The following is a 25,585-nucleotide window of genomic DNA, read 5'->3' as shown; positions in this document are numbered from 1 at the left end:
ATATCCATGGGACAACTTCCTTCCTTCTTTCCTTCCCCCTCCCTCTTTCTCTTTTTTCCTTCCTTCTTCCCCTCCTTCCCTCTTTCTTTCCTTCCTTCCTCCCTTTTTTCCTTCCTTCTTCCCCTCCCTCCCTGTCTTTCCTCCCTTCCTTCCTTCCTTCCTTCCTTCCTTCCTCCTTTCCTTTCCTTCCTCCCATCCTTCTTTCCTTTCTTCCTTCCTCCATCCCTCCCTCCCTTCTTCTCTCTTTCTTTCCTCCCTCTTTTCCTTCTGTCCTTCCTTCCTCCCTCCTTCTCTATTTCTTTCCTCCTCCTTCCTTCCTTCCTTCTTTCCTTCCTTCCTCCCTCCTCTCTTCCTCTTTTTTCCTTCCTTCTTCCCTCCTTCCCTCTTTCTTCCTTCCTCCCTCCCTTTCTCTTTTCCTTCCTTCTTCCCCTCCCTCCTTGTCTTTCCTCCCTTTCTCCCTCCTTCCTTCCTTCTTTCCTTCCTCCATCCTCCTTCCCTTCCTTCTTTCCTTCCTCCCTCCCTCTCCTTTTTCCTTCCTCCTTCCCCTCCTTCCCTGTCTTTCCTTCCTTCCTTCCTTCCTTCCTTCCTTCCTTCCTTTCTTCCTTCCTTCCTCCATCCCTCCCTCCCTCCTCCTTCCCTGTCTTTCCTTCTTCCTTCCTTCCTTCCTTCCTTCTTTCCTTTCTTCCTTCCTTCCTCCATCCCTCCCTCCCTTCCTTCTTTCCTTCCTCCCTCCCTCCTTCTCTCTTTCTTTCCTCCCTCCTCTTTTCCTTCTGTCCTTCCTTCCTCCCTCCCTCCTTCTCTATTTCTTTCCTCCTCCTTCCTTCCTTCCTTCTTTCCTTCCTTCCTCCTTCCCCTCCTTCCCTGTCTTTCCTTCCTCCTTCTTTCCTTTCTTCCTTCCTTCCTCCATCCCTCCCTCCTTCCTCCCTTCCTCTTTTCCTTCCTCTATCCCTCCTCTCTTTCTTTCCTGTCTCCTTCCTTCTTCCCTTCCTCCATCCTCCTTCCTTCTTTCCTTCCTTCCTTCCTTCCTTCCCCGTCTTTCTCTTTTTTCCTTCCTTCTTCACCTCCTTCCCTCTTTCTTCCCTCCCTCCTTCTTTCCTTCTCTCCTTCCTTCCTCCCTCCCTCCTTCTCTCTTTCCTTCCTCCATCCTCCTTTCCTTCCTCCTTTCCTTCCTCCCTCCCTCTCTCTTTTTTCCTTCCTCCTTCCCCTCCTTCCATGTCTTTCCTTCCTCCTTCCTTCCTCCTTCCTTCCTTCCTTCCTTCCTTCCTTCCTTCCTTCTTTCCTTTCTTCCTTCCTTCCTCCATCCCTCCCTCCCTCCTCCTTCCCTGTCTTTCCTTCCTCCTTCCTTCCTTCCTTCCTGTCTTTGTTCCTTCCTTCCTTCTTTCCTTTCTTCCTTCCTTCCTCCATCCCTCCCTCCCTTCCTTCTTTCCTTCCTCCCTCCCTCTCTCTTTTTTCCTTCCTTCTTCCCCTCCTTCCCTGTCTTTCCTCCCTTTCTCCCTCCTTCCTTCCTTCCTTCCTTCCTTCCTTCATTCCTTCCTTCTTCTCTCTTTCTTTCTTTCCTCCCTCTTTCCTTCCTTCCTTCTTTCCTTCCTTTCTCCCGTTCTCTTTTTTCCTTCCTTCTTCCCCTCCCTCCCCGTCTGTCCTCCCTCCTTCCTTCCTGTCTTTCCTCCCTTCCTTTCTTCCTCCTTTCCTTCCTCCATCCTCCTTCCTTCTTTCTTTCTTTCTTTCTTTCTTTCTTTCTTTCTTTCTTTCGTTCCTCCCTCTTTCTCTTTTTTCCTACCTTCTTCCCCTCCCTCCCTCCCTGTCTTTCCTACCTCCTTCCTTCCTTCTTTCCTCCTTTCCTTCCTTCCTTCCTCTTTTCCTTCCTCCCTTCTTTCCTTTCTTCCTCCCTGTCTTTCCTACCTCCTTCCTTCCTTCTTTCCTCCTTTCCTTCCTTCCTCTTTTCCTTCCTCCCTTCTTTCCTTTCTTCCTCCCTCCTTCCTTCCTCTTTTCCTTCCTCCCTTCTTTCCTTTCTTCCTCCCTCCTTCCTTCCTCTTTTCCTTCCTCCCTCCTCACTTTCTTTCCTCCCTCCTTCCTTCCTTCTGTCCTTCCTCCTTCCTCCATCCTCCTTCCCTTCCTTCTTTCCTTCCTTCCTGTCTCTCTCTTTTTCCTTCCTTCTTCCCCTCCTTCCCTGTTTTTCCTCCCTCCTTCCTTCCTTCTTGTGATTTATACTGCGCCAGCAGATGATATTGTGAATGTAGCTCTCACATGCATATTGAAGACCTTTCTGTCAGCTTCTCTCTGATATCTCCGAACAGTTCTTCCAGAAATTTGATGTTATTTCCTTTGGAATATCTCTCACTGATATCGCTGAAAACTCCACATTTCTTATGCTAGGAGCGAAAGCTTGACGGACGTGGCAACAGTAACTAAGGGGGGAGGGGCTTAGTGAAGGGTCAATTGGATTAGGAAAAAATTTTTTAGTTAGAGGACTCTGATTACTTTATTTGAGCATTTTACACTGCGAAACTCAATTCCTTCCACGCAGAGCTGTCTCAGATTCTTGGATACCTTAGAATATAAAAAATCCTGTTGTACCATTGTCTTAAAGGCTGTTGGTATAGCTTTCATGAGTTTATTATAATATCTCACAGTACAATGTAATTGATATTTATCACAGAACCTTCCGTGCTCCAGCACATTCCCCCCATCATCCATAAAGTGGGCAACAGCCCAAATCCCCCTGGCTCTCCACTCCTCCACAAACACTGATTTCCTATTGAGTAATATGTATCTGTTATTCCAAACCCGAGTATTGTGTGGAGTGAAGTTATGCTTATACATTAATTTCCAATAGAGTAGAGCCTGCTGGTGGAAGTCTGAGAGTTTGACTGGCAAGGACTTACTTTCAAAATCACATCTCAATAATAAATCTATACCACCCATTCTCTGGAAGATTGCATTGGAGACAATAAACCAAAAAGACTGACTGTTATTAACAAAAGATTTTATCCACTTCAACTTTAACACCCCATTCATGACATCAAAGTCAATGACATTCAAGCCTCCATCTTCATAGCTCTTAACCACATTGCTCTTCCTCAAATAATGGCACTTATTCCTCCATATAAAATCAAAATTGACCTTATTCATATCCTTAATCAGCTTTGTTGTTATAGGTAAAGAGGAGGCTGGATAAATGAGTCGCGATATTTGACCTCTTTCTTCACTTGAATATTGTATAATGGCTGCAGGGGCCAGTCATGTAGAGTTAAGACATCACATTTATCAAGATTCAAAAGAGGACCTGATGCTTTGGAAAAGTGGTTATTGAGCTGTATGGCAATGTGGATCTGGTTGTCATTTTTTAAAAATAAAACTGTGTCCTCTGCCAGCTGACTTATTGTAATTTGTCTGCCCATCACAGACACACCTTCCAACTGACTGTTTTTGATAGAGATTGCCAACATTTCTGCTACCAAAATAAATAAAAGCGGTGAACCACTGCACCCTTGCCATATGCCACGCTTCACATCAAATCTTGAACAGGTGCCGTATCCTAGAGCTACAGAGCTATTTCCCTTATACAGCATCTGGATTGTACTAATAAATCTTTCACCAAAGCCAACATGATGTAAGGTTTCTAACAAAAATATGTGTTCAACCGAATCGAATGCTTTATAAAAATCTAAAAATAATATAATTCCACTGTCCTGAATAATGTAGCTATGGTCCAATAGGTCTAGAGCCAGTCTTATGTTATTGTGGATTGACCTGCCTTTCAAAAAGCTGGACTGCATCTCACTAATAAAAGATGAAATTCCGCTCTTAAGCCTAGCTGCAGCCACCCCGGAAAGTATTTTATAGTCAGTGTTCAGCAATGTGATTGGTCTTAAATTGTCTAAAAATCTTTTATCTTTGCCAGTTTTTGGGATCAGAGTAATTAAGCCTTGCTTCATACTCGACGTCAGCTCTTTCTTTTCCATGCATTCTATTATGGCACTAAATAACATATTTCTAACGTCTAAAAGTGAGTCCATCTGTAGGCCCTACCTGGGGATTTGTTGATTGTCATTTTCAAAACACCAGAATCCAACTCCCCAATCTTCAGATCTGACTCACACAGCTGTTTGAACGAGTCATTGATACATGGGATAACATATTTAATTTTATCAAATAAAATGTCAGCGTCTACTGCCAAATAATATTTTCTATACATTTCGGATTTTTATTTTCTACCCCATCTGTCATTAAACAAGATATTGAGTTATTCTGTTGCCTGATTTTTTCCAGATTACAAAAATACAAAGAATTCTTCTCCCTTGCCTCAATCCATTTCTTTTTTTTTTTTTCTTCCCGCCACTAGTTTTCCACTTTGTGGCTGAGGCTTCGGACCTTTCCATTTGGCAGATTGATCTTTTTGTTTTTGTTTTGTTTGTTTTATTTGATAGGACAGATGAGCATGAAGGGGGGAGAGAGAGGGAGTGACATGCAGCAAAGGGACACAGGCTGGAGTCGAACCTGGGCCGCTGCGGCAACAGCCTTGTACATGGGGCGCCTGCTCTACCACTAAGCCACCAACGCCCCAGATTGATTTTTGTTTTGTGATTCCATTTTCTTTTCCATCATGGGGATTCAAAGTTTCAGTCGAGCCAACTTGGTTTCAGCATGGCAAGCTCCACACAACACACCTGTTCAGCTCGCCATCTTGGATCAGTCCAGTATTATGCGTTTAAACGGCCCGCCAGTAACTTCCAGGAACTATCCTAGGTCTACATGAGTCACGCGACGCACAAGCATTTCAGACTTCCGTTGTCACGACTCTATGGCACTGAGTCCATCATGACAGGCTCACTGACGCTTCCGGGTAACCTTTCAATATAATAGCACTTTGTTTTTCACTATCATTTGGCACATTAACTACTATTTTCCCTTCTATTTTAGATAGCTCCCCTGTTCACCTGAGCTAACCTTACCAGGTGACACATACATGTGACATCCCTCTTCCCAAAAACAACAAGCTGCAGACTGACAACATTCCAACATTTAATATCTCTCACATTCTTTTTTTATGGATAATTTGAATTCATCTGTCTCTGACGTAATGAATATAATTTATTATGGGTAAATAACATATATATTGTAGCAAGTGGAGAAACAGTCACTGTTTTATAAATTACTTTAATTTTTCTTGTCACGGGAAAAAGGGAACTCTAGCAGGACTGCAAGAGAGATAAGTGTCGACTTTTCTAAACTCTCACTGTTTTGAATTATGATCCTTGTCGTTGGTCTTGATGTTTTCGCCCGGTTTTGTTCAGTGTTGTATAGCTGGTGCTTTAATTTATTAACTTACTCTTATTATTAATCTTATCTTAATCTTATAATTAAATTATTATTTTGCTCTGTATTTTTACATAAGGAACATCCTTCATGAGATGTTGTATGTTCTACGATGTTCAACAATATAAATAAATAAATAAATAAAAAGGAAGAAACAATGTGTGTGTGTGTGTGTGTGTTGTTTTTTGTGAGGTTCTATGATTGCTGGTAATACATGTATTGCTTTGTTGTGGAATAGTGCAGATCCTTGCCCTGTCTCCATACAGCTTTTTATTTATTTATTTTTTTTACTTTAATGTTTCAAGAGTTTTAGTTTGTGTATACAACCACAAGTAGGCTACAATAATAACTTACCAGAAAGGTAAAGAGAAAATTCAAGCAAAGTAAGCAAAAAAGGTGAGAAATACAACAGTCATGGCTACAAATGTCCATTTTTAACAAAAAGGGTGTGTGCGTATAGGATCTTGAAATTCATAAGTCAGTTAGTCAAAATGTTTTTTCCACTGACTCATAAATCATCTAGTTCTTTATACATTTTTTCATTTTTTTCCCATAGTATAAATCTCTAGTATCCAACCATTGTTTTCTTGTAACAGGTTCAGTCTTGTACTAGTTCCTTCTAGTATGTGATGGATTATATCTTGGCCACATATCTACCATAATCTATGACATTATCATTTATATTTCCAAGATACATAACCTTGCAGTCATTATGTGTCCACACTGTTGTTTTTATCATTTGTTTTATAGCACTTTGAGATTCCCCAGAATGTAAAGTGCATTATAAATAAAATGTATTATTAATATTATGTGGCTGAAAGACATTTCCTCATATACGGCATCAGAATGAGCTACATGGGAAATACTTCACAGTCTGTTGTGGGTTATATGTTTCATATGTGCACATGCACATGTGTGCAGACATGTATAACTGAATTTTTTTAATATGTGATGTCACTGCTTTTAATATGGTCCTTGGTCTGGTGGTGGGGGCCCTATCTTGTGGAATTATATCTTCTTAAGTCTGTGTTTTCTTTTGCAGACTGCTCTGTGTTTGGGTAAAAAACATCAATAAATAAATATAAATTTTTAAAGAATGGTCTCGAGCTGATGGATCAAATCAGTCACATTTTAAATGACCATTTCTACGCTTTTAATTTGAAGGCAAACCATCTAACTTCCTGTTATGTTCCGGTTCACTTCACGGAGTGTTTATGTTAAGACCGACAGTGGCTGTCATGTGCTGTTGGTGCCAGAAAGTTCCTTTCGTGGTGGACAAATAAAGGTCGTGTGTGAAGAACAGGATGACTTAGTAATGGAAAACATGACAACATCCGCTTAGCAGTCAGACAGACTAATATTGATCACTGACACATTATGAGACAAATTAATTGATTTCATATTTTGAAATCTTGTATATAGTCTATGATTTTCTTTTGAACAGAACCTTGCTACAAAGGGTATTATCAGAAAAACATAGTTTAAATATCAAAAGCAAACTTTTATGCTAAAGAAACTGCTTTTCACATGAAAAAGAAATATTTTCTGTGTTTTTTCTACACAAAACCTTTAACCTGGGAAACTGAATCAACAGGTTAGTCTGACTTGAATATTTACAGCTATGACAGATAATGACAAGAGAGATGAGATCCAATTTTGTTTTTTTAATTGATGTACTTGTTGTATTCCAATTGAAAAACAATAAACCAATTAGCTTTTGCTGCATGGCTTGAAAAAAAAAACAAAAAAAAACAAAACGGGAGAACCGGAGCACCCGGAGAAAACCCGTCACCCAGGTAGTCAACACACAAACTCACAAAGGCTCAGGACCGGAAATTGATCCCTCACCTGTGAGGTTGCACTGCTGACTTCCAAGGTGGTCCTGAGAGCTCAAGTCCTGTCTCACATGTGTCCAAAAGGTAACCTGGAGGTCACCTGGGTGGGATGGGAGGCAGGACATGAGCCCTCTATTGAATTCATGTTGGAAGAAAAAAGCCTCACGCCAATTTTTTCCTCCAGCATGAATCCTATGGGCTCTGTGCAGCATTGAGTATTTCCTGTCCTATACTAATGGATTAAGTGATTAATCAGGTGTGTGCTGGGTGTGCCACACCCAGCACACACCTGATTAATCACTTAATCCATTAGTATAGGACAGGAAATACTCATGCCTACTTCCTTTCAGGAAGTAGTGGAGCTGGTGCACAGAGCCCATTATACGTCACCTAAATGGGACTGACCCTCCTGGAGATTACTCTGCCCAGACTGGAAAAGAACCTGCAGATGGTGCTTCTCTGTGGTGTCTTAAGGTGACGTGCAAAGGTGCAGACTGCATAATCCATTTCTGGTTGTTCTTGACATAATGAAACCAGAACGAGCTCTGCACAGCCCCAGAATCTACAGAGGTCCTTGAAAATGGTCTTGTCCAGGCGTTTAAATGTTTCCGGGATGATATCATAATCATCTCCCTGGACTTCGGCCCATACCTTTTCAAACAGGCGGTTGATGATGATATGGGGGTCTTTGAAGTGAATGTTGACCTTCGCTTTTTTGTAGACCCGTGTAACCAGCTTATCAACAAGAATTTTGACACAGAGTTTGTTTTTCTCTGTCTTCAAATCCTCGTCTGGTGTTACATGCAGCACAGGTTCAGCATCTGTCTCAGGTACACTGAGTGCTGGTTCTAGTGCTGCTGCTGCTGCTGGTTCTAGTGCTGCTGCTGCTTCTGCTGGTGGTTCTAGTGCTGGTGCTGGTGCGACTCTGTCCTCTGATCCCACTAAGATCTGCACAGGAGAGAGCCAAGACAGCTTGGAGCTCTCTATCGGTGTAGACGTTAAGTCGAAGCTGTCATTGTCATCAGCCTCCAGATATGCACGTCTTCTTCTGCAACATAAACTGGCGTTGCCCATGAATGATGTTTTCACCGAGCTCTCTATCGGTGTAGACGTTAAGTCGAAGCTGTCATTGTCATCAGCCTCCAGATCTGCACGTCTTTTTCTGCAACATAAACTGGCGTTGCCCATGAATGATGTTTTCACCGAGCTCTCTATCGGTGTAGACGTTAAGTCGAAGCTGTCATTGTCATCAGCCTCCAGATATGCACGTCTTCTTCTGCAACATAAACTGACGTTGCCCATGAATGATGTTTTCACCGAGCTCTCTATCGGTGTAGACGTTAAGTCGAAGCTGTCATTGTCATCAGCCTCCAGATCTGCACGTCTTGTTCTGCAACATAAACTGACGTTGCCCATGAATGATGTTATCATGCTGCAAGCATGTTCCATCATGTCAGTCAGTCTCAGAGTGTCCCACTTGGTGCGGGTGGAGGAGCTGATGCTCTTGGCAATCTCCTCAGACATCATCTTGGTTAGAGTCTCAGAGCTGACACCTGGCTCCTGATCGCTGACGCCCAGAGCCTGAGCAAAAGCCTCAGGGACTACATTGCCCAGTGTGGACGCAACGCTCTCTTCAGTGACCATTTGATTCTCGTCCACATTTGTCAGGGAGTCCTTCAGGTACCCCATCAGATCCATCAGCAGCTCCGCCAACATATCTCTGGTGGCCTCATCAGGTTTCCCATCCCTTAGCTTTTGGAGCTGCTCTCCTGACAGCTGCTCGAACAATCTCTCTGCAAATGGAAGAACTTGGTCCACTCCCAGCTGAGATGACTGTGTTGATGGTGTCATGCTGAGTTATTTCTTCCAAACGTCTCGATTTAAAAGAGTCAAGGTGCGGTCTGCAACTGTAGTCTGAGTTCAGAAGAATCGACTCTTACTTACTAACTCGCAAAATGTGCATCGTGATGTCACAAAGGCACCAAAGCCATATCAACGTTCCAAACGGTGACGTCAACGAATAACCCATACGCTAGCCCCTCCCCCAGAGCGACTGCAGCTTAGCAACCGTTGCTAAGCACCGGAGGAACGCTGTGTGGCACGGTCATGACAGGCATTTTGACCGTTTTCAAATTTCTATGTCAAAGAACTTTATTGAATTAAAAGTTACAGTGCTGCTGGTTCCTGACTTTCCCTAAAAACGTCTTTAGCCTGTCCTATTTAGGCCTATTTAAAACGTCATTTAAGCAAATGTGACAAAAGGCATTAAAAATGTGATGATTTCTAGGCTACCTACTTCGGCCACAGGCGGTCATAATGATTGCACGGATTATGCCGCTGATAAATTGATAAATTTATCATCTTGGTTGCTAGGCAACTATCATTGTCTCTGTCAAAAGTTAAAGTCCGGGAGAGAATTCATTCATTTCATACTAAGCTAAGTGGTGATAACTGTAGGAATCAATAAAAGAGAAGCCGGCTGAGGCTGAGGGATCGGTACCGAGACCCGGTATTAAACGGCCCGAGGCAAATTCAATCAAGACCGTAACAATAATAAGCTCCGACGGCATCGGCTCTTATCGTTACTTTTTAAAGTTTGGTTTCATGTATCATCATGAAGCAGCCTCTCTCCTGCTGCCTGTCTGCACGTCAGGGCTGACCTCCTCCCTACAGCACACACACACACACACACACACACACACACACACACACACACATCAACAGAGAGGCCGCGGTGCAGATGATGGGAATATAACTTCAAGATCACTCTAGCTGACAACTGCGCTTGTTACTGTGAGTAAGAGCAATAAGACCTCTGCCAATAAAAAGGCAATACTTTATCAATACATGTGATCAGCATGTAGAAAGCCATATTTCAATCCGCTCTGTCCGCAGTCTCTCATTCACCGCTATTATGATTCGTGATCGCGGTCGACACAAGCACATCGCGCTCGCGAGGCTAATAAAGTGTTTTAGACAAACTAAATGTAGGCTAACACTTTATCTGAAGATGCACCTGAGGCAGCGACCTGCAGACAGTGAGTGTCCTCAGTAGAGGAGGGACAGAGAGCAGGATGAATGACTGATACTGATGTCTGTGTTCTTCATGTTTAGATAACGTGACTTTCTTCCAGGGGTGGACTGGCCACCTGGCATACCGGGCATCATCCCGGTGGGCCGTTGACCCAATGTGGGCCGGTCCGGTCCGCTACGTTTTTTTGTTTTTTTTTTTTTAATTATTATTTTGGCATGGCCTGTCAGACGGCCTATCTGGGCCGGTGCGAGTTTCTTTTTTTTCTAAACTCCCTCCAATTGTAGCCTCGCGTCACCTGGCGGCTATTCTCTCTGAATTTTGTCTGGATTCTGGTTCCGGTCTAGGGAGCGGATGCGGTATTCACCAAATTCACCAAACTAAAAGTGTTCACCATAGTAAAACTTTAAATTCTGGCGCACCATCGATTTGGGGTGATGAGGGATGCAAGAAAATCGATTAACTTAATGGCTTGGGGCTTTTCTTGTAAATTATATTCTTTAAATTAAAAGTTTCACCGCATTTTTATTGGCTTGGTGCTTTTATTTTTACGGAAAGGCACATCCATCGAATTCCGTATCCTGTCTCACTCGCCAAGGTTCCGTTTCCTTACCAAAACGGCCACTAACGGCCCTAGACTACATAGACACAATATATACATACATATATATATATATATATATACGTATATATGTCTATGCCAGACCAAAAACAGTAGATAAACCATATATATATATATATATATATATATATATATATATATATATACAGTATCTTTGGCCAGACTACTCCATTTGGGCCGGCCAGCCACTCATCATTGGCTACAGAGGAGCCAGGGTGGGGCGGGACCTCATAGGCTGTTGGCTAACTTAGCTTGCTACGCTACTAGCGCAGTACCAGAAAGACGACGAAAATGGACAGGAAGAAAAAACGCCCGGGTGGCGCTGAGAAACAGAGGACTAAAAAGCTAAAATCTCTCGAGGTGGAGGCTGCTAAGTGTGCAAAATTGACGGACCTATTTGGCGCCGTTGTCACCACCCCAGCAGCAGCAGGTGCTGCGCCGGGAGACGAGCGAGGGGGCCGGGTCAGACTCAGCAGCGGGAGCCGGTGGTGATCTTGTCCGTGACCGATGATGAGCGAGTGGAGGCAGACATGGTAAGTAACGTTAGCCTGGGGCTGGCTTGGCTATATTTTTGAGACATGTCCAAAACAAAGTAAAAAAAACCGTTTTTATAGTGAATGTGATGTTACCTTTATTGATAAAGTCAAGCAGTCATTTCTTCATGCAATGCTTTACCAGCAAAATGGCCCATGAAGCTTTCTGAGAGCAGAATGTAGTATTGAGTCTGTTCTTACTCTTTTTAATGGAGAAAATACATTTACAGCCATTCAGTAAAGTATCCAGTTACATAAAACAGGAGGAAAACATGTGCTGTTTGGATTTAAAGACTAAAGCATTAGGTTTGCAAATACATTAAAAGTATAATAGCTGCACAGAAAATGTTTATAAACGTATACATATTTTGATCTGGAGTACAAGACGAGGAGAGATAGGATAGGAAAGGATGGTTATTGTCAGAAATTGTCCAATTTGAGACTTCAGTAAAAGTGCTCAGGCTATTTTACAGCTCTCAAATATTGTATTTTTTCTCAGTTGTTTTGGTGCATTTCTCTGATCAGAATTAAAAGTCTCATAACTGTTAGTTCAACCTCCACAACATTGAGTCATTTGTGCACATCATAGCAGCAGTTTCTCATTCCTTCTAACAAATTACAAATACTTTTGGACATGCATCAATTGCTTTCATACAATTCTCTGCTGTTTTATAACATTATCATTTGCTTATGTCATGTCAGTCAAAATGAACTATACTTATGAATGCTGAATAGTCATTCCCTATAAATCTAATAGTCCTCATTTAGTTGCTTGAGTCATTACATACAAACATGTTCAACTAGTTGTCAAAATCTGTCAAGGTGGCATGCTGTTTTGGCTGCGTAGACTTCCTCTCTAACTTTCTGCCCAGATTTGTGGACTTCTACGTGGTGTCCGCTGATAATGTAGTGGGCTGGTCTGGACAGAAAATGCCAGGGCAGAATTTTTGTCCCTGTCCACCCCTGCTTTCTTCACTCAGTATTGTGATGTCAGAGGGAATATTTATTTTATTGACATGTTAGATTTGTTTCCACTGAGACATTATTGAGTTTATATAGTGACTTTGTTGTTGTAAACATGACTGTTGCTGCCACGGACTGTATAAAACTATATCCTGTGTAACTGACCTATAAGGAAAGCATCAGGAGGTGAGGTGTGCACATGTGTGGAGCAGAGGGAGAGAGGGAGATGCTGGTAGAGAGATAGAGTGTGTTATTAGATACTGTTAATGTTACTTATTATGCTTCTGTGCAGTGATGGCTCTTTTTTATTCTGTTTCTGAATGTGCGTGCGTGTGTGTATATGCTTATAGGCTATATATATGTAGGCCATTATCTGGTTTTAAAATCCAGCCCAGCTGAAAATGAAATTGAATAGCCCTGTCATAGAGCTTTATTGAATTAAAAGTTACAGTGCTGCTGGTTCCTGACTTTTCCTAAAATTGTCTGTATTTTTATTTAAACCGTCATTTAAGCAAATTGGACAAAAGGCATTAAAAATGTGATCATTTCTACCTATTTTGGCCACAGGAGGTCATATGATAAATTGATCAATTTATTGTGCCGCGGCAGATCCATCTTGGTTGCTAGGCAACTATCACTGTCTCTGCCAAAAGGTAAACTCCGGGAGAGAATTCATTCACAGATTCAAATGTAATCAATTGTTATATTCGTGTTCTGAGCTCTGTTTGTTGAAATAATTAGCGTTTGTTTTGTGTGCTGATCAAAAATATTGAGAAAATGTTAAATTAAACTTGTTGAAAGTTACATTTCTGTGTCACTGAATTGAATTGAAAACTTATCCTAACATCATAAATGCATTACTCTCTCTATTTGGTATTTATTATGAGAGATTATATAGTTTGGAATTTGGGGGTAAAAATGACCTCTCATGCATCTTGCTGCGATGGTCTGCCCCACAGGTCCCCACGGTTGGCATGTGGTTATCACAGATATCAGCTGTGCGTCCTCTGGAGAAACTGACTCATGATCTCAATAATAAATCAGAGTTCTGGCAACTTTGGGAACCATTACACTTTTTCCTCCAGAAACTCAGTAGCACTTTACTGTACGGTTTCTTTTTTTCAAAACCTATTAGCTAATTCATTCCTAGCTGCAACATACTGCAGCCTTTGTTCTTTTGGGGTGTTTTTTTTTTTTGTATGGATATACTTTCTAAACTCTTCTGTCTTCATGTCTAGGTGTTGTTTATGTTGTAGTTCTGGCAACTTTGGGAACCATTACATGTTTTCCTAGTGAATTTTTAACCAGAACAAAATGTCTTGACAAGCCACTGAGGTGTGAATAGGTGAACTTCTTCTGGACGCATGTTCTGAGCTGCAATAAACCAATGTCCAGTGGTCTTTGTCTCTTTGGATTTTGCGATCCATTTATTCTTAAAACAACATGCTCACCACAACAAAGACGGGCGACAGCATTGTCCATATGTAATCAGTATACATTCAGCAATTCAGTTTTAACAAGCTACAAACTTGATGCTTTTCAACATGCTTCCACAACACGGTCAAGAACTGTGCCTCCACATTCCACACAGCTGATTCTCATCACCTGGAGCCTACCTACATGCCCTAACCCCTAACCCTAACCCTAGAGATGGTTGTGGTGAAAATCCCAGTAAATACTCAGACCAGCCCATCTGGCACCAACAACCACACATTCAAAGTCACTTAAATCACCTTCATCATTCTGATGCTCAGTTTGAACTTCAGCAGCTCGTCTTCACCCCGATCCACTCTCATAGACTTTAATGTAAAAGGCTTTTTTTTCCCCTAAATGCAGGCACTCCAATGCAATCTCTATGTGTTCAGGAGGGCTTGCCCCAACCAGAGCCTTTGAATAGATGGATGTTATATTCTACGGCACTGGTTAAGCCAAGTAAATACATATATGATAGCGTATGATGACTTCTGGTAAATACTTTTAAAACATATTGACCAGCTAAAGTAATCAGACATCACAGTGACAGGACCAAAATAACAACAACAACAAACATCATGTAGGTTATTCTTTAGTGGTCACATGTAGAGACTACAACTCAACATTTCAGCATCAATACTGATTATATATTTGTTTTGCATTACAAACAACAACAAAAATACAACAAAATTAATGGAGGTCATTTTAATTATCATTCCTGTCCCTGTATTTATATCTCATTTCATATTTTATTTAATTTTAGTTGTGTTAAACGCTTATTGGATGACAGTGAACATGCATGGGTGTACACTGCCCTCCAGCGGTCAAAATGGGAAACTGCAGCACTTCAAATTAATAAAGTAAACGATAATACTTAAATGACAGGGTAAGACAACCTCCAGTTAATAGTTTCAAAATAAAGTGACCAACGTGAATCATTTAGATAACACTCACCATTGCTCTGTGTGAACATATTATATAAAATAACTTCATCGTTTTACTCAACAAAATAACCAGAGACGTCATCCTCATGTATGTCATATTTCATGTAATTTTTGTTTTGCTAAACGCTAGTTGGAGATGAAAGTTGACCTGGAGATGACAGTGAACATGGATGTTTACTGCCCTCGAATGGCCAAGTGAGAAACTGCAGCACGTCAAATTAGTTAACGTCAATAGTTATGAGACAGTGTAGGACAACTTCCAGTGAATAATTTCAAAATATAATGACCAAACTGAAGCAATTGGATATGACACAAACATAACAGAAATAATTATGACAAACATCATGTAAATTATTCTCTAGTGGTCAAAATGAGACATTTCTGTGTGGAAATATTACAAATATTAACACTGATTATCAGTATTGTTTAGCATTATCATGAAAGCTATTTGTATTAAAGTTACCACTTGTGCTAATAGTATCTGTATCAATAATGAATACGTTGTGATCAATAAGAACATATTTTTTAAACAACAGAATAACTGGAGAAGTTATTCTAGTATTCTTGTCAATGTATACATATTTCATGTCATATTTAATTGTGTGCATTTTAAATCACAAGTGATCACTGCCCTCTAGTGGTCACAGTGAGAAAGTGCAGCACATACACTCATCAAGCTAGCGACAGTGCACACAAAGCTCCATATTAGCTTTTCCGCTGAATATTTTCAAAATAAAATAGATGAAATTGACAAATAGGAGTGACAGTAAAATTGTAACATTTTGAGGCGGCAACAGTGTTAATAATTCAGATAATGAAGGTTATTTAGATGCATCAAAGCAGACATGAAGTCCCCCGTGGAGACATTCAGAGCGAACCGAGGGACAAAAACACAATGTAGTGGGGAAGTGGCTGAGTGCACCGGAACTGGATAACTATTAGACTGTATAAAGGTAAATAATAACAATTAGTCTCATGATTATAACAATAACAACAAGAAGACAGGGTTTTTTGTAGTTTTGCATGTGACTACAACATCTATATTTATTTACTAATGCTAACTGTGCAATGTTAGAGGTATCGTGTAGGGCTGCAACGATTAGTCGACTAATCGATGACTAATCGACTATTAAAATAATCGGTGACTATTTTAGTAGTCGACTAATCGGTTTGAGTTATGTTCCATAGAAAAGTACTATAAAAGTATCCAAAATAGTCTTACTGCAGCTTCTTCCGTTCAAATATTGGCAGCTTTACACACTGTCCCGTGACGGTGAACTAAAACCCTTTGGCATGTGTACGAAACAAGACTTTATGACATAATTTTGGGGTTTGGGAGAGACAGACCGACATTTTTCAACATTTTAACACATTTTTCGATGAAATGATTAGCCGACTAATCGAAGAAATAATCGACAGATTAGTCGACAATGAAAATAATCGTTAGTTGCAGCCCTAATCATGTGCAGGCTATGGTCTACATTCATTTTGCTAGCTGAGTTAGCTTGTTTTTACAGTACAGTGCTAAGTGGAGATTACAGTAAATGTGGATGTTTACTGCCTTCCAGTGGACAAAGTGAGGAACTGCAGCACTTCAAATTAGTTAAGTTAACGTCAATACTTACCTGACAGCTTAGAACAACTTCCGGTGAATACTTTCAAAATACAGTGACCACACCAAACAAATCAGACATGACTGAATAGACGGGAAATACTCATGAAAAACATTGTTTTAATCATTTTCTAGTGCTCACAGTTAGAGACTATAACTCAACATTTATCTGTCATGATAATTAACACTTTGTAATCAAACCGCTATTTAGCTTTTTTACTAAAAACGTTATTTTAAACACACAAGTCATTGAAGCATTCAAAGTTCACTGCCCTCTAGTGGACACAGTGAGGAAGTGCAGCACGTAAATTAATGAAGCTAGCAATGATGCACTAATGGGTAAGACGCGCACAAACAGTGATCACAAAATTACACATTTTTAGGCGGTAACAGTGTCGATATTAATACAGATTATGAAGTTTATTTAGACGTATCAAAGCAGACATAATGCTACCGGTGGTGAGACTGAGAATAAAACTTTAAAACATAACAGTTTGCAACTAGCTTTATATATTTAGTTGGCTACTAATAGCTTGTGCGTTTTTTATTTTATTTTATTTTATTTTTATTTTTTGTGTGTGAAGTGTGTAAGTGTCTTTAATATATTTATTTTCCTTTGTGGCATTTCTGTTTTTGTGCAGCAGTTCTTTCAATCCAAGATAATTTGTTATTGGGTGCCAATAAAAAAAAAAAAAAACGGGAACTTAATGAGTCTTTGACATGACATACTAATAAGATTTCAGCTAGACTATTTTCCTCTAAATTCACCTATTATGTGTCAAGACAAGAACTGTGTCTGGCCATGCAGGCAATACAGGCCTAATATGAGAAAAAAGTCTCTGTGGCACTCAGTAATATTTTTAAACACTGTAGATAAATACTAATCTGTGACGTAAGGGATGGTGTTGTAGTGAGCGCATACAGTGTAAATTAGTGCTGGAAATGTTCCAATACTATTTAGATCACAGCACAGATACAAGTCTGTATTTTATAAAAGTCACCACTGAATAATGCAGATATTTTTAAGTGATACCTGAGTATCAGTTATTAATAATTTGGGTATAGTGACGAGGAAGTTGAATTTTAGATTGGCTGGTACGTGTGTGTGTGTGTGTGTGTGTGCAGTAGACAGATATTACAGTGGAAATTCCTTCCAGACTTATCACTGGCACTTAACTGTAATCAGTAGATTGATGAAGAACCAGAATAGCTCTGAGAGCACAAAATGTGATAGTGGCCTCGAAATAGACCAAGTGAGGCTGCACGGCCCTCACTGACGTGCCCTTCTAACCCACTGTTTTCACTTTAGTCTGATGTAACTCAGAGAGTTTAAAGGGACAGTTCAACTCAAATTAAAACATATATATTTCTTCTCTAAAGCCTCATTTATAGTCGTTTTACATACAGAAATAGACACGTTCATTTCAAACTTCGTGATCGTCCATGCCTCCCTCATGTTGGTATAGATACATCCAGTAGATGGCACTAGAGGGCAGACTCAAAGGTTTCTGACAACAACAAACATGGTTACTGTGGAGGAGGTCATTATAATGTAACGTGTTGTCCACAGCAGTGGTCTCTTAAGCCATTAAATACATTGCGACATGTGGACGGAGAATTCTTTTAACTATATTACCAAATTATTCTGTTCCATCATTTTAAAAATGTTTTTGTCCTACGATCTATCTTGCTTGAGCTATGCTACATTACCCCAGTGATCGCCAGTGGTGCTCCATTTTGTTCATATCCATAAGCTTTCAGAAAATGTCTATAAATGCAGACAAAAGGAAAGCAAAGTGTTCTGCTACGTGTCCATGATTTAAATCCAGTTTTGGTTGTTTGGCCGCGGCCGCTAAGGTCTCACCTTTGATGGGGTTTATGTCCTGGAGCTTCTCGTTGCTGTGCTGTCAATCGTAGTATCCGAGGTGTTTCAGACTGAAGTTTGGAAGATGTGGTTTTTTTGCATTTTTGTGCTTTCACATTGGTTTTCTCGAAGGACACGGGCGAAGTTTCAGCTCTGTGTCTTTACCGCTAGATGCCACTAAATCCTCCACACTGAACCTTTAAAGTACAGTGGATCTGCGCCTTATTTGAATATTAGTCCATGAAAGCTGTATTGACCATAACCAAACCCAGTGCTGAACCTTCATGTCAGCACGTGTCTTTGCTAAATCCTCCCGAACCCATTCTAAGATAACTCACTCACAGGTAAGACAGATAAGTGGGTGGTCTGGGGTCATTGCGTCCACTCAGCTGGACACGTTGGCCACACTGACAAGCTGCTGTCACTTCACTGTGTCACATTAGATGTCTTCACCAGACAAACCATACTGACATATTCAGCAGGATGTTTGATCTCTCGTCATTAATGAAATCTGTGGTTTTAACAGTGGCCAGTGCGCATCGAGAGCTTCTGAATATTGCATGAACCCAACTGTACAGGCTTATAGGTACATATGGTGGGTGTGTGGTGTCAAATATTACAACAGGCTGCACTATTTTCTGTTTGCTGTGTTTGATTAATGAAGATTTGTTCTGTAAAAATGTCACCACTACCGTCTGTTCCCACACACAACCTTAACACTCTCTCTCCTTGCCAATATTCTGGCTGTGAAACCCGAGCCACGGGCCAAATATAGCCCCACACAGTGAGCAGTTAGGGACCGGGACAGATGGGACAGCAGGCCACTGCAGAGGCAGTACGCAATTGGACCCTGAACCTGAGAGATCCTGCTGACAGTCTGACCAATAAGGCTGCTCTTCTGGAAAGAGACGCTTCTTTTTGGCTCATTCTTACTCAATAAACAGAACAAACCTGGAACCACGAAACCAGGAGGGAGCGTTTGGACAAATAGCCCACTTTAAGGTACGTTTTACTCTCTTATTGTTGATACTTTCAGCATTTTATGGCTTGGTGCTTGATTGTTTATGAATAGCATGACCTAAATCATTTAGAGCTGTTTTAAAAGTAGTGTTTATGTGCAGTGTCAGTCAAATTCGAGCGTTCTCTCATGTTGACTCTGTCATTTAAAACTATTTATGTGTATTAAATGTTACAAATGCAGTGAAAATACTTATAAGAGATGTTTTAGTAAATGTAATAAGGCTTATGAAATCCTAGAGAGAAAAGGGGTTAATGGAAACTCTGACATCACCGACAGTTGTTAACATTCTGTCAATCAGTCGCAGTGTTTAAAATTTTCCACATTCATATTTAATAAGCACTGCACTGTTGTTATTGTTCTCTTCACATGACAGACGGTTGTCTTAATGCTTTTACCCAGTGGCTGTCAGCGTACGTGTGTGTGTGCCCAGCTGTACCTGTGTGTGTCTGAAGGTAGCCACTGAGTTTCAAGGACCTCTCTCCTCAGATCAGGGTGGGTAGGGTTGTGCTGCTGCTGTGAAACATAGCCCAGGGGATTAAAAATAACAACAGCTGGTCTTCAGGACGCCATGAGGCTCCGAGTGTCACACTGCGTCATGCGTGTGTCTGCACCAACAGCCTCACAACATGCTATACATCTAGCGTCAACGTCTCGAGAGATCAGAGCTGAAGAAACATTTTGAACTGCATGTGACCTTTTACACATCTGAGACAAAAAGTGACAGCAGCATAGCATGTGTAAAGTAATACGTAAGGGTGCATCAGGTGGCTTAGATGTATATAGTACATACGGTGTGTGTTTTTGTGCACATTTATTCTGGATTATGGTGAACGATGCTCTTGGCCTCTGTGAAAAAACCCTCCTACAACTGTTTACAAAATGGCGTCCCCCTAGTTTGGAAAATGTTATAGAGTCATGATATGAGCATATGAACACTCATGTGATTTTACATGTTAGAAGAATTAACAGAAAACTATATATACCGGAAACTTCAATTAACAGCCTAGTCCTGATTTAGCACCAGTCCCATTTACTACCACGGTGTGGCTACACATTTAGATAAATAAAGGCCTGTCTCGATCAGATACCTGGTGTGGTTGCCAGGCAGTTCATTTTTATGGAAATTCTTTGGATGTAACCAGCTTGTTGGATACCCACATTCGCTAACATGTGTAAGCTGCTTAGATTGTGCATACACATATAAATGTTTGAACTTTAATCATACTGAGAAGTTACACATCTTTAGCTCGGTTAGATTCTTCACAATTCAGTCATTCAGATCATTTTACTGAAACCATGAGCACCAAAAAAGACTAATTCATTGAGATCTACCGGCCTGGTAAACGAGAGATGGAAAAAATAGTGGTGACTCCCTACTGTCGTAAAGTCAGAATATCACATCCAACAAGCTTAAAGGAAAAGTCAATCAATTGATTATCCAAAAAACAACCATTGGACCCTTCAATAATAAAAAAAAAATATATATGTTTTCAACCATAACTGTCAAACAACCATAATAATAATAATAATAATAATAATAATGTTATTTATATAGCACTTTTCAAAATAAAGTTACAAAATTTTTTAACATTGTTTTAAAGTAGCTGTACAGAGTAAAAAAAATTTTAAAAGGTTAAGAAAATGCTTTTGTGGGGCATCGGTGGCTTAGTGGTAGAGCAGGCGCCCCAGGCAGCGGCACAGGCTCGAATCCAGCCTGTGGCCCTTTGCTGCATGTCATCCCTTCTCTCTCCCCCCCTTTCACGCTTACCTGTCCTGTGCATTAAAGGCAAACATGCCCCAAAAAATATCTTTAAAAAAAAAAAGAAAATGCTTTTGTATAAAAATAGGTGTTACGAAGTGACTTACAGATAAAAGTGAATTCAGATCACAAACCCTGTGAAAGCTAACTAATGAAAAATGTATTTTTAGGAGGGATTTAAAGGTTTGGAAAATGTTATTGATTCATGGTGTGAATATGTGGACATTCAGGTGATTTTACATGTTCAGAGAAAGAACAGAAAACTATATATAGTTATATATCCTGAATATTATTGGGCACGGCCTTTTGCTTTAACACCCACTGGTTGATGCAACTGTAGCTCCAGTCTGCCAGCGGTGTCAGTATTTACATCCAAGCTCAAAGGGTAGGTCGATTAATTGATTAGTTGACTGACAGAAAATTAATCAGTGACTGTTTAAATAGTTGACTAATATGTCATATATCAGTATATATAGATATAGGGTTTTTTATTGAAAAAAACAACCACTGGATCCATCAAGAATGAAAATAATTTTTATCTTCAACTGTAACTGTCAAGGGCGGCACAGTGGTATAGTGGTTAACACTCACAGCAAGAGGGTTCCTCATTCAATCCCCGTCTGTGAAAAGAGTTGCATGTGACAGACAGAAAAATTAGTAAAATCAAACAAAATAAGATAAAATAATTATTAAATAATTTAAGGTTAAGAGAATACTTTTGTATAAAAATAGGTTTTAAGAGGTGACTTACAGGGAAAAGTGAGTTCAGGCCACAAACCCTGTGAAAGCTATCTTATATAAAATGTGTTTTTCAGGGGGATTTAAACAAGGTCTGATCTCCTCAGGGAGGTTGTTCAATAATCTCTGATAATGTGGAGTAAAACATGTGAGATAAGTACAGCAAAGAACAGAGTGATGGGGTAAAATGTCCTGACAGAAGCAGAGCGAGTAAGAAATGCCAGTCATGTTCACTATGACCTCAGTGCAGGCCTCTGCTAATACCCACCAACTGTGTCCAGACAACACTGGCCTGAGTCATCCTGCCAGCTATGGCTGCCAGAGTGTTGTGAAGTCTATATTTTAAGCTTGACTCCTCTTGTAACTGTTTGTCATTTCCCTTTCTAATGATAATTATCTCATGTACAGTATAAACTGTGCTGTCTACAGCGTGTAAGTGGGTGTCATTCGGTGGTTAACGACAGTCGATGTGTATTTCAGGATGCAGGACGGGAGTTGGAATCAGCCACTCCCCATCTCTCTGCTGCTGAAGGACCCGGCAGGAGGCGGGACTTTGGAGGGCGATGGGGGGGTGTTTTCTGAGGCTTCCTCTGATGGGGAACTCTACTTGGACTCAGTGACAGAGCTGGATTCTGGAGATGGGGACTTTGCAGATCTTACTGCCTTCTTGAGTGCAGAGGAGATTCATCGTAGCCTGGACCTGGCCCTGGAGGCCATTGGTGACACATTTGAATCTGAAGATCCAGGCCCCTCTAATCCTACATCCCAGGAGCAGGCTCTCCCCTCCCCTCCTGTGCCCCCCCAGACTACTGAAAACCTCACCACAAGCCCAAACCTGCAGCACCAGACCAAAGCCCCCTGCCCAGATGACAGTGCAGCAGTTGAAGTCTCTTCCAGCCAGAATGTGGCCATCAGCAAACCAGTACAGGCGTCCAGTGAGGCTCCTGCCTCTGCTGAGAAGGTCGTCCGCCACAAACCCATCCTGCCGGTTTATAAGCAGGATAAACCCAGGCTGGTTCACGAAGGCCTGGAGCTGAATGATCGGGCAGCTTCTGCCACAGAGTTCTGTAGCCGAGCCGCCACGTTCATCGAGGAGCTGTCATCCATCTTTAAAGGTTCTGCTCGTTTGGAGCAGCAGGTGGAGGAGGACTCCTCCTCTCCTGATAGTGGCTATCTGACTCCAAGGAGTAAGCGACCAGTCCCCCAGGGCTCAGTCTCTGCTCCTTCTCTGCCTCCAGGCCAGCAAGAGGAGACGCAGTACAGCCAGTCAGCCACAAGTCTGGAGCATCAACCTGGAGGCTTGACGGAAGTGGCAGCTTCTGGAAAGTACCAAAACTCTGGAACTCCAACCACACATGGACCGCTGTCTCCACCCTGCTTCCTCCAGAAGCTGAAGAGTCAGGAGGTGGCAGAGGGAAGCCCTATTCGTCTGGAATGTAGAGTCATAGGAAACCCCCTGCCGCTCGTCAGGTAAGGTTTGATCTCATTACAACGTCCATTAAGTAACTGTTTTAATCTGAGCTTTAAGTGGAATCACACAGTGTTCCTCAGCAGATGTTTGCAGAGTGATCATGGAACTGAAGATGCTAAATATACCTTTTCCTGAGCACTTTAAGAGCTGCTCGCCCATGTTGGTGTGAGCGGTTTACACTTTGATCTGAAACATATGACTTCTTCGGGTTGGATTTGACACGCACTCTACACTCTGTATTTTTGTGGAAATTTAACTCATATCACATGTTTCAAATTCTGTTTTGCAGAACAAACAGATTCATTTCTTATTATTCCATAAACTGGGAAAGAAATAAAATAAAATGTATATCAGAATTCTTTCCTTAACTACATAAAACAGTGTCAGCGTGACTGATCCATTTTGTTCTGTTTATATATTCATTAATTTCTGATGATCTACCTCTGCTCTCTCCTACTCATAGCAGTATCTGTTGAGAGATCCACACCCACCCCAGTACAGTGTAGGAAAATGGAACTTAAAGTGATACTTCAACAATTTTCAACCAGCTTTGTATCGTAACAATATAGGTAGTACGTGTAAATTAACTTTAGTAAACCTTCCTCCATCTTACCAGTGCTGAGATCTCCCAGCTCAATTTTCACTGACTTCAGGACTGTTGCTCGAACTACAGATTTTACTTCCACATTTTCATTTGCGTGCAACTACCCGACACAAAGAGTATAGAAGCGGATCTTGAGAGTCAGACCAAACTCAGAACAAATGGTAATGCTGATCAAATATACACCAAGATTCTGTTACTCTTTTGCCTATTTATTGCCTATAATGTCTAGAGAAACATATTTTAGCACACTGTTTGGCTGTAATACAAAAACTTAAAATTAAAGCCAGACTGTTTCTTATATTTTAAAAACAGAGTCTGAAAAAACTGAGATGAAACGGTACAACTAAGCAGCTGATCGTTGCCTATTTCTGGCCTTAAATGTCTTCAGAAACATGTTTTAGATTACCGTTTAATTGTATTTCCACAACATTTGTTACCAGATGGCAGCCATTTTGTTTTCAGTGGATAAACACTAAGCTTGCATTTATGTCACCCACCAGCTGGAGCATTTATTGGTCTGGTGCAGCCCAGTGCATTCTGGTAGTTGTAGGTTTTCTACCTCTTAAGCAAAAGCAAACACCACTGCCCTTTTCTCTGTTTTCTCTGGTCACGTAGCAACAAATTCAAAAATATTTTTGTCTCTCTACAGTATAGACAGCCCAGTTTCATTAAGCAGTAAAATACTATGTAATAATAGATGATGATAATAATAATAATAATAATAATAATAATAATATATAATTTTTGGTGCTGACTGCATTAAAAATCAATTTAAAACAAACATTGACATTAACAGAAACAGCACAGTTGTTACTGTGATAAATCCACAGAATGACAGTTTTCATAGGGACTGTAATTTTCCAATGCTGAAAACACCACAGACAAAATTCAATTTACCTTCATTGTATTCAGGTGGAGGCAGATAGCTCAAACTACTGCCTCAACTGCCTGCACGGCTATACAACTAGGTAAATGAAAATATCTGTCTTTTTGTAATTTAAGTATAATGATACTTTAAGAAACACTGTTTTCTGTAAAGACAGTAATTTGTTTACCTGCTGAAGTAAAGTCACACACAGGTCAGGTAACATTAGTACAAACTTCAGCGCTAATATTCAAGATATTGGATGAACATGATCCAAAAATGCGCTGACACACAGCACATGAACAGACCTTTATATCACTGTGTCAGTGATGTTGACCAGACCAGGCATCAGGATTCAGCCTCGCTGGCCTGGGCCATTAGAGATAAGGTGAGTCTGATGGGAGGCGGCCAGGAGGTGAGAGTTACCCATGTGTTGACAAGCAGGACACCTGGTTTCAAGTTTGAGGGGACTTCCACTCTGTGTCCATTGGTACCTGTGCCAGTTTAAGCAGGGACGCTTGTCTAATTTATGCCTGGGTGAACTGTTATTTCGTTTGAGCGGACAGCACCCCTTGCTCCTGGTTACCTAAAAATACACTCCTCTCTTGTTTCTAGATATGTAGATACCTACATATATAGATCTCTTACAGCTCAGTCAACATGCTTGCTGTTTACTATAGGGACATACCTATGCTAATTAAAGTTGCAGTCTATTTTAAATGTGACGATTTCATGTGATGAAGGACAGTCTTTCTGCAGGTGATAGTTTCAGTGATCCTGGGCCATAATGTCCATATTGATCACCTTTAAACTTTTAAACCCTCATATTCAGAATAATTCCTTCTTATTGCAGCGCTTTATTAAATCACTATTATCTTAAGTCAATATGCCGTTAAGGTTTGGATGTCTTGTGCATCAATTTAGATGCATTTCA

General features: G+C 40.8%; 1 protein-coding gene across 3 annotated transcripts in view; it reads left to right on the top strand.

Moving 5' to 3' along the window:
- Positions 1–19,025: 19,025 nt before the first annotated feature.
- Positions 19,026–25,585, top strand: part of palld (palladin, cytoskeletal associated protein) — a 71,078-nt gene continuing 64,518 nt past the window's right edge. For 2 of the 3 annotated variants that reach the window (XM_049587308.1, XM_049587307.1), the window contains exons 1-2: positions 19,027–19,195; positions 22,192–23,181. In XM_049587308.1, coding sequence (XP_049443265.1) covers positions 22,193–23,181 — 989 coding nt within the window. In that variant the 5' untranslated portion in view covers positions 19,027–19,195; position 22,192. Of the gene's footprint in view, positions 19,196–22,191; positions 23,182–25,585 lie in introns of all 3 variants that reach the window. The other variant, XM_049587309.1, reaches the window with a different exon arrangement.

The sequence above is a fragment of the Epinephelus fuscoguttatus genome, linkage group LG10 (genome assembly GCF_011397635.1).
Source record: "Epinephelus fuscoguttatus linkage group LG10, E.fuscoguttatus.final_Chr_v1".
In the NCBI taxonomy this organism is placed as follows: Eukaryota; Metazoa; Chordata; class Actinopteri; order Perciformes; family Serranidae; genus Epinephelus; species Epinephelus fuscoguttatus.
Note: the sequence above shows the minus strand (reverse complement) of the source record. Positions and strands in the feature narration are given on the sequence as shown.